Source organism: Bufo bufo, chromosome 6, assembly GCF_905171765.1.
Source record: "Bufo bufo chromosome 6, aBufBuf1.1, whole genome shotgun sequence".
Taxonomy (NCBI): Eukaryota; Metazoa; Chordata; class Amphibia; order Anura; family Bufonidae; genus Bufo; species Bufo bufo.
The window spans coordinates 438,110,138-438,124,499 of NC_053394.1; the positions used below are offsets into that span (position 1 = coordinate 438,110,138).

Here is a 14,362-nt window from a genome sequence, read left to right on the forward strand (position 1 = left end):
TATACAGTAGTTTTATAGGTTTCGATATTACAGCGTTCCCAATTATATGCAAGTGACTTGTTTCCTTCATTCTCTGGGTCAGTACGATTACAGTGATACCACATTTATATCGTTTTATGGGTTTTGTATTTATGATGTTCCCTATGAGATAAAACTGTCCTGTTCTCTTCATTCTCCGGGTCAGTACGATTACAGCGATACCACATTTATATAGTTTTATGGGTTTTGTTTTTACAGTGTTCCCTATGAGATAAAACTGACCTGTTTCCTTCATTCTCCGGGTCAGTACGATTACAGTGATACCAGCTATATATAGTTTTATGGGTTTTGTTATTACAGCGTTCACTATGAGATAAAACTGACCTGTTCTCCTGATTCTCCGGGTCAGTACGATTACAGTGATACCACATTTATATAGTTTTATGGGTTTTGTTATTACAGCGTTCACTATGAGATAAAACTGACCTGTTCTCTTCATTCTCCGGGTCAGTACGATTACAGTGATACCACATTTATATCGTTTTATGGGTTTTGTTTTTACAGCGTTCCCTATGAGATAAAACTGACCTGTTCTCTTCATTCTCTGGGTCAGTACGATTACAGTGATACCACATTTATATCGTTTTATGGGTTTTGTTTTTACAGCGTTCCCTATGAGATAAAACTGACCTGTTCTCTTCATTCTCCGGGTCAGTACGATTACAGTGATACCACATTTATATAGTTTTATGGGTTTTGTTATTACAGCGTTCACTATGAGATAAAACTGATCTGTTCTCTTCATTCTCCGGGTCAGTACGATTACAGTGATACCACATTTATATAGTTTTATGGGTTTTGTTTTTACAGTGTTCCCTATGAGATAAAACTGACCTGTTCCCTTCATTCTCCGGGTCAGTACGATTACAGTGATACCACATTTATATAGTTTTATGGGTTTTGTTTTTACAGCGTTCCCTATGAGATAAAACTGACCTGTTCTCTTCATTCTCCGGGTCAGTACGATTACAGTGATACCACATTTATATAGTTTTATGGGTTTTGTTATTACAGTGTTCCCTATGAGATAAAACTGACCTGTTCTCTTCATTCTCCGGGTCAGTACGATTACAGTGATACCACATTTATATAGTTTTATGGGTTTTGTTATTACAGTGTTCCCTATGAGATAAAACTGACCTGTTCTCTTCATTCTCTGGGTCAGTACGATTACAGTGATACCACATTTATATAGTTTTATGGGTTTTGTTATTACAGCGTTCACTATGAGATAAAACTGACCTGTTCTCTTCATTCTCCGGGTCAGTACGATTACAGTGATACCACATTTATATAGTTTTATGGGTTTTGTTATTACAGCGTTCCCTATGAGATAAAACTGACCTGTTCCCTTCATTCTCCGGGTCAGTACGATTACAGGGATACCACATTTATATAGTTTTATGGGTTTTGTATTTACAGTGTTCCCTATGAGATAAAACTGTCCTGTTCTCTTCATTCTCTGGGTCAGTACGATTACAGAGATACCACATTTATATAGTTTTATGAGTTTTGTTTTTACAGTGTTCTCTATGAGATAAAACTGACCTGTTCTCTTCATTCTCCGGGTCAGTACGATTACAGAGATACCACATTTATATAGTTTTATGGGTTTTGTTTTTACAGCGTTCCCTATGAGATAAAACTGACCTGTTCTCTTCATTCTCCGGGTCAGTACGATTACAGCGATACCACATTTATATAGTTTTATGAGTTTTGTTTTTACAGTGTTCACTATGAGATAAAACTGTCCTGTTCCCTTTATTCTCCAGGTCAGTACGATTACAGTGATACCACATTTATATAGTTTTATGGGTTTTGTTCTTACAGCGTTCCCTATGAGATAAAACTGACCTGTTCTCTTCATTCTCCGGTCAGTACGATTACAGTGATACCACATTTATATAGTTTTATGGGTTTTGTTTTTATGATGTTCCCTATGAGATAAAACTGACCTGTTCTCTTCATTCTCCAGGTCAGTACGATTACAGTGATACCACATTTATATAGTTTTATGGGTTTTGTTTTTACAGCGTTCCCTATGAGATAAAACTGTCCTGTTCTCTTCATTCTCCGGGTCAGTACGATTACAGTGATACCACATTTATATCGTTTTATGGGTTTTGTTTTTACAGTGTTCCCTATGAGATAAAACTGTCCTGTTCTCTTCATTCTCCGGGTCAGTACGATTACAGAGATACCACATTTATATAGTTTTATGGGTTTTGTTTTTACAGCGTTCACTATGAGATAAAACTGACCTGTTCTCTTCATTCTCCGGGTCAGTACGATTACAGTGATACCACATTTATATAGTTTTATGGGTTTTGTTTTTATGATGTTCCCTATGAGATAAAACTGACCTGTTCCCTTCATTCTCCGGTCAGTACGATTACAGTGATACCACATTTATATAGTTTTATGGGTTTTGTTATTACAGCGTTCACTATGAGATAAAACTGACCTGTTCTCTTCATCCTCTGGGTCAGTACGATTACAGTGATACCACATTTATATAGTTTTATGGGTTTTGTTTTTACAGCGTTTCCTATTAGATAAAACTGACCTGTTCCCTTCATTCTCCGGGTCAGTACGATTACAGTGATACCACATTTATATAGTTTTATGGGTTTTGTTTTTACAGTGTTCCCTATGAGATAAAACTGACCTGTTCCCTTCATTCTCCGGGTCAGTACGATTACAGTGATACCACATTTATATAGTTTTATGGGTTTTGTTTTTACAGTGTTCCCTATGAGATAAAACTGACCTGTTCTCTTCATTCTCCGGGTCAGTACGATTACAGTGATACCACTGTATGTTTTTTTTGTTTTCTGAACCTGGACAACCCCTTTAAGGCAGTGCTGGATAATAATAGTGGCCACACAATATACTGACAGTTTGGGCACAATTTGGACACTTAGGGGTGTACTCACTTTTGTTGCCAGCGGTTTAGACATTAAAGGGGTCCTCTCAGTTCAGAAATGTATCACATAGAGAAAGTTAATAGCAGGCCCTTACTAATGTCTTGTCATTCTCCATGTTGCTTCCTTTGGTGGCAGAACCCATTTTTCCATCACATTATACATTGCTCGTTTCCATGGGTACGACCACCCTGTAATCCAGCATCTGTGGTCGTGCTTGTACGCTAGATAAAAAATCTGGCTTTACCATAGGAACGCACATAGGCCGGAGATTTTTCTTATAGTGTAAAAGCTCATTAACCAATTCTGGATTACAGGGTGGTCTGTAACCATGGAAACAAGCCATGTAAAATGTGATGGAATAATGAGTCTAACCAGCAAAGGAAGGAATACGGAAAGTAACAATACATTAGGAAGGGCCTGGTATAAACTGCATCTACATGATAACTGCCATTTGCCGAAGTGAGAGGACGCCTTCAATGACGGTGTGTTGAGTAATTTACAAGTGTTGTCCAAGGAAAAGATCTAATAAAAGATTGACAGAAATGTCAGGGGTGTACTCACTTCTGTCAGATACTGAATATACACATATCCTCCATATAGCGGTATAACTACATGTATCCTCCATATAGCGGTATAACTGCACGTATCCTCCATATAACGGTATAACTGCACGTATCCTCCATATAACGGTATAACTGCACGTATCCTCCATATAGCGGTATAACTGCACATATCCTCCATATAACGGTATAACTGCACGTATCCTCCATATAACGGTATAACTACACGTATCCTCCATATAACGGTATAACTGCACGTATCCTCCATATAACGGTATAACTACACGTATCCTCCATATAACGGTATAACTGCACGTATCCTCCATATAACGGTATAACTGCACGTATCCTCCATATAGCGGTATAACTGCACGTATCCTCCATATAGCGGTATAACTGCACGTATCCTCCATATAGCGGTATAACTGCACGTATCCTCCATATAGCGGTATAACTGCACGTATCCTCCATATAGCGGTATAACTGCACGTATCCTCCATATAACGGTATAACTGCACGTATCCTCCATATAACGGTATAACTACACGTATCCTCCATATAGCGGTATAACTGCACGTATCCTCCATATAGCGGTATAACTGCACGTATCCTCCATATAACGGTATAACTGCACGTATCCTCCATATAACGGTATAACTACACGTATCCTCCATATAGCGGTATAACTGCACGTATCCTCCATATAGCGGTATAACTGCACGTATCCTCCATATAACGGTATAACTGCACGTATCCTCCATATAGCGGTATAACTGCACGTATCCTCCATATAACGGTATAACTGCACGTATCCTCCATATAACGGTATAACTGCACGTATCCTCCATATAACGGTATAACTGCACGTATCCTCCATATAGCGGTATAACTGCACGTATCCTCCATATAGCGGTATAACTGCACGTATCCTCCATATAGCGGTATAACTGCACGTATCCTCCATATAGCGGTATAACTGCACGTATCCTCCATATAGCGGTATAACTACACGTATCCTCCATATAACGGTATAACTACACGTATCCTCCATATAGCGGTATAACTACACGTATCCTCCATATAGCGGTATAACTGCACGTATCCTCCATATAGCGGTATAACTACACGTATCCTCCATATAACGGTATAACTACACGTATCCTCCATATAACGGTATAACTACACGTATCCTCCATATAGCGGTATAACTACACGTATCCTCCATATAGCGGTATAACTACACATATCCTCCATATAGCGGTATAACTGCACGTATCCTCCATATAGCGGTATAACTGCACGTATCCTCCATATAGCGGTATAACTGCACGTATACGCAGTATATAGTCACTGATGATTGGTCTCTCGCACACAGGGATCCGCCGTCCCTCGGGTGTTCTACATCTACAGCCTGGGACGCGCCGCTCGTCGTCACCACTAGGGGGAACACTGTGTGCATCTGACGGGCAGTATGAGCATGCGCCATCTCTAGGGCTTTGTATGACGTGTTCTGTAGGCTCCTCCCCACCGCGTACAGTCACGTGTCATTGACGTCAGTAGATCGCGACATATTCGAGTGACCCACGTGACACCGATGTCCGGAACCTTGAAAACTCTGATAAATGGAGGTAAGTGCATCTGTTAAGTCCTGCAGCACTTCCTATACATCCCCCCATATCTGCCGGTACTGCTCTCCCCTCCCCCATATCTCCCGGTACTGCTCAACACACCCCCCCCCATATCTCCCGGTACTGCTCTCCACCCCCCCCCCATATCTCCCGGTACTGCTCTCCCCCCCCCCCCCATATCTCCCGGTACTGCTCTCCACCCCCCCCCCATATCTCCCGGTACTGCTCTCCCCCCCCCCCCCATATCTCCCGGTACTGCTCTCCACCCCCCCCCATATCTCCCGGTACTGCTCTCCACCCCCCCCCCCCATATCTCCCGGTACTGCTCTCCCCCCCCCCCCCCCATATCTCCCGGTACTGCTCTCCACCCCCCCCCCCATATCTCCCGGTACTGCTCTCCACCCCCCCCCCCCCATATCTCCCGGCACTGCTCTCCACCCCCCCCCCCCATATCTCCCGGCACTGCTCTCCACCCCCATATCTCCCGGTACTGCTCTCCCCCCCCCCCCCATATCTCCCGGTACTTCTCTCCACCCCCCCCCCATATCTCCCGGTACTGCTCTCCACCCCCCCCCCCATATCTCCCGGCACTGCTCTCCACCCCCATATCTCCCGGTACTGCTCTCCACCCCCCCCCCCATATCTCCCGGTACTTCTCTCCACCCCCCCCCCATATCTCCCGGTACTGCTCTCCACCCCCCCCCCCCATATCTCCCGGTACTGCTCTCCACCCCCCCCCCCATATCTCCCGGCACTGCTCTCCACCCCCCACCCCCATATCTCCCGATACTGCTCTCCACCCCCCCCCCCCATATCTCCCGGTACTGCTCTCCACCCCCCCCCCCATATCTCCCGGTACTGCTCTCCACCCCCCCCCATATCTCCTGGTACTGCTCTCCACATATCCTGCCCGTACCTCCCTGTATACACCCCGCACCTCCCTACTCTCTATAGACCCAACTATACTGCTTCCTCTATTCACCTCAACTCTGTACTGCGCCGGACCCCCTATATAACCCTCTCTCTCCACCCCCTTGTACCTTTACTGTGAACCCCTCCTCCCCATTGCCGGGCTCCTGCTTGTGCCCCTCCATGTGCTCCCTCTTTGTACTCCTCCTTTTATTCAGCCGCTCCTTGTGCTCCCCAATGATTCTGGACCTTTCTTGTGCTCCTGCACTTCCATTGTCCGGCCTCTCTTTGTGCTCCCCCTCTTGTCCATCTCCACCCCCCCCTCCTTATAGTTTCTTCTGCCCAGCCCCCGTTATACTTTCCTATATACTCCGATTGTTGCTTTTTTTAGGTATGAAGATCTTCCTGCGGCCTCTGTACTGCACCAGAGCAGTGAGGAGCTCACCCCAGGAGGGCAGCCATGGAGCGTTCACCACCCCAGAGCAGCCTGATGCCAGCCATGCCCCTGCGCCGAGCTGCACACCCAGTGACGCCAAGAAGAGGGGCCGACGAGACAGTGCAAACTTCTTAAAGCCTGAAGTTGCTGTGGAGCGCCTGCAGGTGAGGACCCCCCTCGCTCCTGTACAGGTAACAGCGCCTGCAGGTGAGGACCCCCCTCGCTCCTGTGCAGGTATCAGCGCCTGCAGGTGAGGACCCCCCTCGCTCCTGTGCAGGTAACAGCGCCTGCAGGTGAGGACCCCCCCTCGCTCCTGTGCAGGTAACAGCGCCTGCAGGTGAGGACCCCCCCTCGCTCCTGTGCAGGTAACAGCGCCTGCAGGTGAGGACCCCCCCTCGCTCCTGTGCAGGTAACAGCGCCTGCAGGTGAGGACCCCCCCTCGCTCCTGTGCAGGTAACAGCGCCTGCAGGTGAGGACCCCCCCTCGCTCCTGTGCAGGTAACAGCGCCTGCAGGTGAGGACCCCCCCTCGCTCCTGTGCAGGTAACAGCGCCTGCAGGTGAGGACCCCCCCTCGCTCCTGTGCAGGTAACAGCGCCTGCAGGTGAGGACCCCCCCTCGCTCCTGTGCAGGTAACAGCGCCTGCAGGTGAGGACCCCCCCTCGCTCCTGTGCAGGTAACAGCGCCTGCAGGTGAGGACCCCCCCTCGCTCCTGTGCAGGTAACAGCGCCTGCAGGTGAGGACCCCCCCTCGCTCCTGTGCAGGTAACAGCGCCTGCAGGTGAGGACCCCCCCTCGCTCCTGTGCAGGTAACAGCGCCTGCAGGTGAGGACCCCCCCTCGCTCCTGTGCAGGTAACAGCGCCTGCAGGTGAGGACCCCCCCTCGCTCCTGTGCAGGTAACAGCGCCTGCAGGTGAGGACCCCCCCTCGCTCCTGTACAGGTAACAGCGCCTGCAGGTGAGGACCCCCCTCGCTCCTGTGCAGGTAACAGCGCCTGCAGGTGAGGACCCCCCCTCGCTCCTGTGCAGGTAACAGCGCCTGCAGGTGAGGACCCCCCCTCGCTCCTGTACAGGTAACAGCGCCTGCAGGTGAGGACCCCCCTCGCGCCTGTGCAGGTATCAGCGCCTGCAGGTGAGGGCCCCCCTCGCTCCTGTGCAGGTAACAGCGCCTGCAGGTGAGGACCCCCCCTCGCTCCTGTGCAGGTAACAGCGCCTGCAGGTGAGGACCCCCCCTCGCTCCTGTGCAGGTAACAGCGCCTGCAGGTGAGGACCCCCCCCTCGCTCCTGTGCAGGTAACAGCGCCTGCAGGTGAGGACCCCCCCTCGCTCCTGTGCAGGTAACAGCGCCTGCAGGTGAGGACCCCCCCTCGCTCCTGTGCAGGTAACAGCGCCTGCAGGTGAGGACCCCCCCTCGCTCCTGTGCAGGTAACAGCGCCTGCAGGTGAGGACCCCCCCTCGCTCCTGTGCAGGTAACAGCGCCTGCAGGTGAGGACCCCCCCTCGCTCCTGTGCAGGTAACAGCGCCTGCAGGTGAGGACCCCCCCTCGCTCCTGTGCAGGTAACAGCGCCTGCAGGTGAGGACCCCCCCTCGCTCCTGTGCAGGTAACAGCGCCTGCAGGTGAGGACCCCCCCTCGCTCCTGTGCAGGTAACAGCGCCTGCAGGTGAGGACCCCCCCTCGCTCCTGTGCAGGTAACAGCGCCTGCAGGTGAGGACCCCCCCTCGCTCCTGTGCAGGTAACAGCGCCTGCAGGTGAGGACCCCCCCTCGCTCCTGTGCAGGTAACAGCGCCTGCAGGTGAGGACCCCCCCTCGCTCCTGTGCAGGTAACAGCGCCTGCAGGTGAGGACCCCCCCTCGCTCCTGTGCAGGTAACAGCGCCTGCAGGTGAGGACCCCCCCTCGCTCCTGTGCAGGTAACAGCGCCTGCAGGTGAGGACCCCCCCTCGCTCCTGTGCAGGTAACAGCGCCTGCAGGTGAGGACCCCCCCTCGCTCCTGTGCAGGTAACAGCGCCTGCAGGTGAGGACCCCCCCTCGCTCCTGTGCAGGTAACAGCGCCTGCAGGTGAGGACCCCCCCTCGCTCCTGTGCAGGTAACAGCGCCTGCAGGTGAGGACCCCCCCTCGCTCCTGTGCAGGTAACAGCGCCTGCAGGTGAGGACCCCCCCTCGCTCCTGTGCAGGTAACAGCGCCTGCAGGTGAGGACCCCCCCTCGCTCCTGTGCAGGTAACAGCGCCTGCAGGTGAGGACCCCCCCTCGCTCCTGTGCAGGTAACAGCGCCTGCAGGTGAGGACCCCCCCTCGCTCCTGTGCAGGTAACAGCGCCTGCAGGTGAGGACCCCCCCTCGCTCCTGTGCAGGTAACAGCGCCTGCAGGTGAGGACCCCCCCTCGCTCCTGTGCAGGTAACAGCGCCTGCAGGTGAGGACCCCCCCTCGCTCCTGTGCAGGTGAGGACCCCCCCTCGCTCCTGTGCAGGTGAGGACCCCCCTCGCTCCTGTGCAGGTGAGGACCCCCCTCGCTCCTGTGCAGGTGAGGACCCCCCTCGCTCCTGTGCAGGTGAGGACCCCCCTCGCTCCTGTGCAGGTGAGGACCCCCCTCGCTCCTGTGCAGGTGAGGACCCCCCTCGCTCCTGTGCAGGTGAGGACCCCCCTCGCTCCTGTGCAGGTGAGGACCCCCCTCGCTCCTGTGCAGGTGAGGACCCCCCTCGCTCCTGTGCAGGTGAGGACCCCCCTCGCTCCTGTGCAGGTGAGGACCCCCCTCGCTCCTGTGCAGGTGAGGACCCCCCTCGCTCCTGTGCAGGTGAGGACCCCCCTCGCTCCTGTGCAGGTGAGGACCCCCCTCGCTCCTGTGCAGGTAACAGCGCCTGCAGGTGAGGACCCCCCTCGCTCCTGTGCAGGTAACAGCGCCTGCAGGTGAGGACCCCCCTCGCTCCTGTGCAGGTAACAGCGCCTGCAGGTGAGGACCCCCCTCGCTCCTGTGCAGGTAACAGCGCCTGCAGGTGAGGACCCCCCTCGCTCCTGTGCAGGTAACAGCGCCTGCTCGTGAAGACCCTCCTCGCTCCTGTGCAGGTAACAGCGCCTGCAGGTGAGGACCCCCCCTCGCTCCTGTGCAGGTAACAGCGCCTGCAGGTGAGGACCCCCCCTCGCTCCTGTGCAGGTAACAGCGCCTGCAGGTGAGGACCCCCCTCGCTCCTGTGCAGGTGTGGACCCCCCTTGCTCCTGTGCAGGTAACAGCGCCTCCTGTCTTCTTAGGCCGCGGACAGTATCGTCTCCATTGTGTTTGGACTGAAGAGACTGGCCTGGGCTCATGTGGACCGCACCCTGACTCTGAGAGACTGGCAGCAACATGAATGGTACCTGATGGCGAAGGGGAGACAGCCCACTGATCTCTACCTGGAAGATGTAAGTCTGGCCTTTTACATGGGTCTGCTGGTGCCGGTTCTGTAGCTGAGCGCTGCTCCTGGTTCCTCTCCACAGGTGTCTTCAGCCGTCTCTAAGCTCCCAGCAGCAGACATCTACATCCTTGAGAGAAGCTCGCTGTCTGCCCAGAACACCTCCCTGTTTCCTGTGATGTTGCACCTGCGGATAGTGGAAGCCATGTTGTACGCGCTGCTGAACCCTGCTTATGTGGTGGCGCGGGAGCACAGGGTCTTCAGCATGGCCAGGACCACAGTGGGAAAGCATTTTGACATCATGGTGGGTGGGTGTAAAACGAGCGGCGTGGACTTAGTGCAGCAGCTGGTGGAAGAGGCCGGGACCCTGGAGCAGCCGCGGCTCCGCTTCACACCGGACCTCCTTCTCCAGTACAAGCACAAGTGCCTGTCCCGAGGACAGAACCGGAACGAGGAGCTGTGCGATGCTCTGCTGCAGGCCATCGCCTTCTATGAGCTCATCAGGAACGACTCTACCGTCTGAGGGCGTAGCAAATCCCCTCAGCTGACCTCCTTTGTGCTGCTGCTGGACGATCAGATGGCGCTTTTACCATGCTGGGTACGTGTGTAGGAGACTATCAGCATGGCCTCAGGGATAGGGATGCAGATGAGCTCTGGTGCCACCAGATGGCAGTGATTCAACAAACAGGCCTTGAGATATGACTAGCCAGCACCTCATCTGCAGACAGCACCCAGTTCTCTCTGCTCTGATGAGGGGCAATCATCTGAAACCGCTGTCTGCAGATGGGGTGCTGACTTATTTAGTATCCCAGTCACATCTCAAGGCCTGTTTAAAAGGTTGGACATTGACTTATAAGATCGCTGCCTTACATATGGTGGCATCAGAGGCGGAGCTTATTAAAGGGGTTGTTTAGAGCTGGAACCAGATGTATCCCCATTTTCATCCAAGCAGCCCCCCCCCTGACATGAGCATCAGAGCTATCATGGTCCTGATGCAGGGCAAGGGCTTTTTTGCTTACATTTATCACTCTGCTAGGCAGTGGCTTCCTCCTAGCAGTGTTCCTGGTGATGTCACCAGCTCTGAGGGGCAGGCTTTATTGCTGCCCTAGCTGTTTTACAGGCCGGGGCAGCACTAAAGCCCGCCCATTAGTGACCTCACTGCTAGGTGGAAGCCTCGGCCTAGCTTACCCATGGAGTGTCTGGTACCTCATTGCATCTCCAGAATAAGCCTTTGTCCTGCGCGATTCAGCGTCAGAGCTGAGTGGAGGAAGAAGGGCTTAGGCCCTTTAAGAGCTCATTTGCATCCCTGAATTCCATTGGGGCAAGGTGCACCGCCTCCTAGAATTAAAGGGAATGTGTCACCAAAAATGTTACCTGCCAAACTGGACAGAGTCTTCTTTCTAGTTCCAGAATACGGGGCGGCCCTCAGTGTCACTTGTGCAGGGAGGTGGAGTAGACAAGCTCTGACAGATCATGTCTTATCTATACACAGAGGATTACAATGGCAGATAACTGCAGTAGAGGGATCTGTACAGACCGATAACTGCAGGATGTTACGGCTTTTGTTTAATTATAGATATTGACACGGAATAGTAAAAGCATCAAAAATGATTTACAAATATGTTAAACAGGTCACTTTCCGAGGACACACTCCCTTTAAATGTGGAAAGCAGACGTTCTGGTGTTTCCTACAGGTCAGTCTGACCGCAGCGGGGGTTCAGTCACATGACTGGTCTGGGGAGTAGTTGTTAACCCCACACTGTCCTGGGTGTGACAAGTGCAGCAGGGCTGTGGGGGCAGCATCAGGTGTGGTTGGCGGCACAGAGGTAGATGGGACTTTATTTAAAGCCTCTTTTAATATTCCAGAATATAAAAACAAAAAATATTCAAATTTGTAAATACATAAATTCTGGGAACAATAAAAACCAAACAATCTAAAAGGTCACTCAGGAGCAGAGCCGCCCGAGACGGGGTGAACATAATCATCAAAATAACAAGATTCAGGGAGATAAATTATAAAGTTGTCCTTTGTACAAAACAGAAAGGTCTGAAGGAAGTGCATGATTCCACCGCCACATAGTGCACGGTCAGGGAAAGTCCACCGCCAGACTGCTTAGTGTTGCTTTGGGTAACTCCAGATGGATTCCCTCCAGATAGTGAAGGAACCTGAGGAGACAAGATGTCACATGAAGAGCAATGCTGACCCTGTGACTGGTGCCCAGGCAGTCCTCCATGCTGATGGTTTCCTCACCTCCTTTTGGTCTTGCCTTCCTCTTTCGCCTTCTGTAAGCGGCAGATACTGCGGAGGGCCGGGAGATACTCCGTCACATTTACCTCTCTGTTCCCCAGGCTGATGAAGGCTCGATGGGACAGCACATCCTTCACCACCGACAACCGCCTCTCTGCGCTGCTACAACGTGAATACAGACACTTCATCAGCCACCGAGCACAGAGGCAGCGCTCACACTCCGCACAGGACACTTACCCAGTAGTGGCGGCCGGCTGGCCAAAGTACAGCTGCTCCCGGGCCTGGGGGACGTGCAGGGTGAGCTCCTCCGTCGGGTCTCTACCAGACTGCTTGCACAAGTCCAGATTAGAGTCCAGGGCTTTAGAAAGCTTGGCTGAGCACTTCTGGAAGGCGAGCGCCTCCATGAGGGCCCGGATCTCGGCACAGCTCTGCGCGCTCCACCAGTCCCTGCTGTCTGTCCGCAGCCCGTCACACAGGCCATGCTTTAATCTGCTCTCTGTCCAGTTAGGACCACAGATGTGAGCGGGATCCGCAGTGTCAGAAGTGGAGCAGTCCAGAGAGGACATGTGGTCTGCAAATTCTGCCATGGAGTCCAGACACTGAGAGACCAGGAGGGAAGCCTGCAGCTCTGCTGAGGAGAGCGTCCTCTTCACAACCCTGACCGCACTGACCGGTGGGGCCTTCTCTTCGGGCTGCTTCGTGCTCACAGCGAGGACCTCATCCAGAGAGTTGGAGTCGCTCTCAAACAAATCACTGTCATTCAGCAGCAGCACCAGTTTCCTCCTGCGTTTCATGGCTGCAGACTGCTTCACACTGCCGTCATCGTCAGGCAGCGGGGCCCGCTCCTGGTACTCGCAGACAGGAGGGGCCACTGGTGACCCCACGTGCACAGGTAATGGCAAAAGGAACGCCAAATTACTGGATGTAAAATAAACCTTCCTGGTGTGAAACTCTGCCAACAGCAGCAGGATCTTGTCCCACTCCGCCGCCTCCTGGATCTTCTCCTGCAGCACAAGATTGGAGATCAGGGTCAGATCGACGTGATCATCATCAGCCTTAGATGCTACCACTTTACAAACAGGAATCGGAAGTTGGCTGACACTGGAGGTACCAGCCAGTACCGAAGCCAACTCCAGAGTCGTAGGATCGAAGCCCGATGTTATTCACTGCGCAACTTAAAAGGGACACTGACAGGCCCTATAAACATATTTAGTTATTCCTATGCAGTCATAGGTCTATTAAAGTGTATTCCAATGGTATAAGAGTGCCCCCTGTCCGCATTGTACACCATGTAAACCAACTTTATATTCATCTGTCAATCACATTTCTTTATGCCCAAGGGGCGTTTTTTCTCCTACCTTCGTGCCCAGCTCATTATTATTCACTGCGCTGGGCGGCTCTTACATTCCCCGATCCTGTCAGTTCCCGCGCATGCCCGATAGATACTTATGGGCATCGGCCTCAATCGGACCATCTGCGCATGCGCCGGCACCCTCCCAACCTTGTAATTGAATCCAGCGCTCTTCTCTCGGGTGACAGGATCGGGGAATGTAAGAGCCGCCCAGCGCAGTGAATAATAATGAGCTGGGCACGAAGGTAGGAGAAAAAACACCCCTTGGGCATAAAGAAATGTGATTGACAGATGAATATAAAGTTGGTTTACAATGCGGACAGGGGGTTCTCTTATACCATTGGAATACACTTTAATAGACCTATGACTGCATAGGAATAACTAAATATGTTTATGGGGCCTGTCAGTGTCCCTTTAAGGAATTTAGTCTCTGAAGCATTTTATACGGAGACAGGTGTCCGTGCAGCATCAAACCAAAAACCAATCGACTTCGGATCTTGGAAGTGAAGCGCCATCCGCTCCCCCGGTTATATGCAGGGGATGAGGATGGTGTGAAGCACTCACCTTCAGAAAGGAGATGACGCTGTCAGTCGGGGCGATGATGTTATTTACACCCAGCAGGTTCTCGGCACACCCCACACTGCACCCCGGCACATCACTGGCCTCGCTCAGCTTCTGGTTATCTGTAACACACGGATTACTGAGCGCATGAACGTTTCCAGTCACCCACAGCTATCATTCTCAGTTATCATTATCTTCTCCTGCAGAGCTACGAGGCTACTACTAGTACTACTCAGTGTGTCAGTGTTCACTGTACTGAGTTCTATTCAAAAATCTGAAAAGCTCAGGATAACAGATGATTTCCCAAGAATCTGCCGCAGCCGAGCAG

General features: G+C 51.9%; 2 protein-coding genes across 3 annotated transcripts in view; one reads left to right on the plus strand and one right to left on the minus strand.

Annotated features, from left to right (window-relative positions):
- The first annotated feature begins 5,099 nt into the window (after positions 1 to 5,099).
- Positions 5,100 to 11,610, plus strand: TEFM (transcription elongation factor, mitochondrial). The gene is made up of 5 exons (XM_040435870.1): positions 5,100 to 5,154; positions 6,455 to 6,663; positions 9,735 to 9,884; positions 9,960 to 10,454; positions 10,485 to 11,610. The coding sequence occupies exons 1-4, from the start codon at positions 5,121 to 5,123 to the stop codon at positions 10,395 to 10,397; spliced, it is 831 nt and encodes a 276-aa protein (XP_040291804.1). The 5' UTR covers positions 5,100 to 5,120; the 3' UTR covers positions 10,398 to 10,454; positions 10,485 to 11,610.
- Positions 11,611 to 11,693: 83 nt separating this feature from the next.
- ATAD5 (ATPase family AAA domain containing 5) overlaps positions 11,694 to 14,362 on the minus strand; it is a 31,332-nt gene continuing 28,663 nt past the window's right edge. For both annotated transcript variants that reach the window (XM_040435869.1, XM_040435868.1), the window contains exons 20-23: positions 14,038 to 14,156; positions 12,360 to 13,126; positions 12,126 to 12,284; positions 11,694 to 12,040 (exon numbers count right to left, since the gene is read on the minus strand). In XM_040435869.1, coding sequence (XP_040291803.1) covers positions 11,962 to 12,040; positions 12,126 to 12,284; positions 12,360 to 13,126; positions 14,038 to 14,156 — 1,124 coding nt within the window. In that variant the 3' untranslated portion in view covers positions 11,694 to 11,961. The remainder of the gene's footprint in view (positions 12,041 to 12,125; positions 12,285 to 12,359; positions 13,127 to 14,037; positions 14,157 to 14,362) is intronic.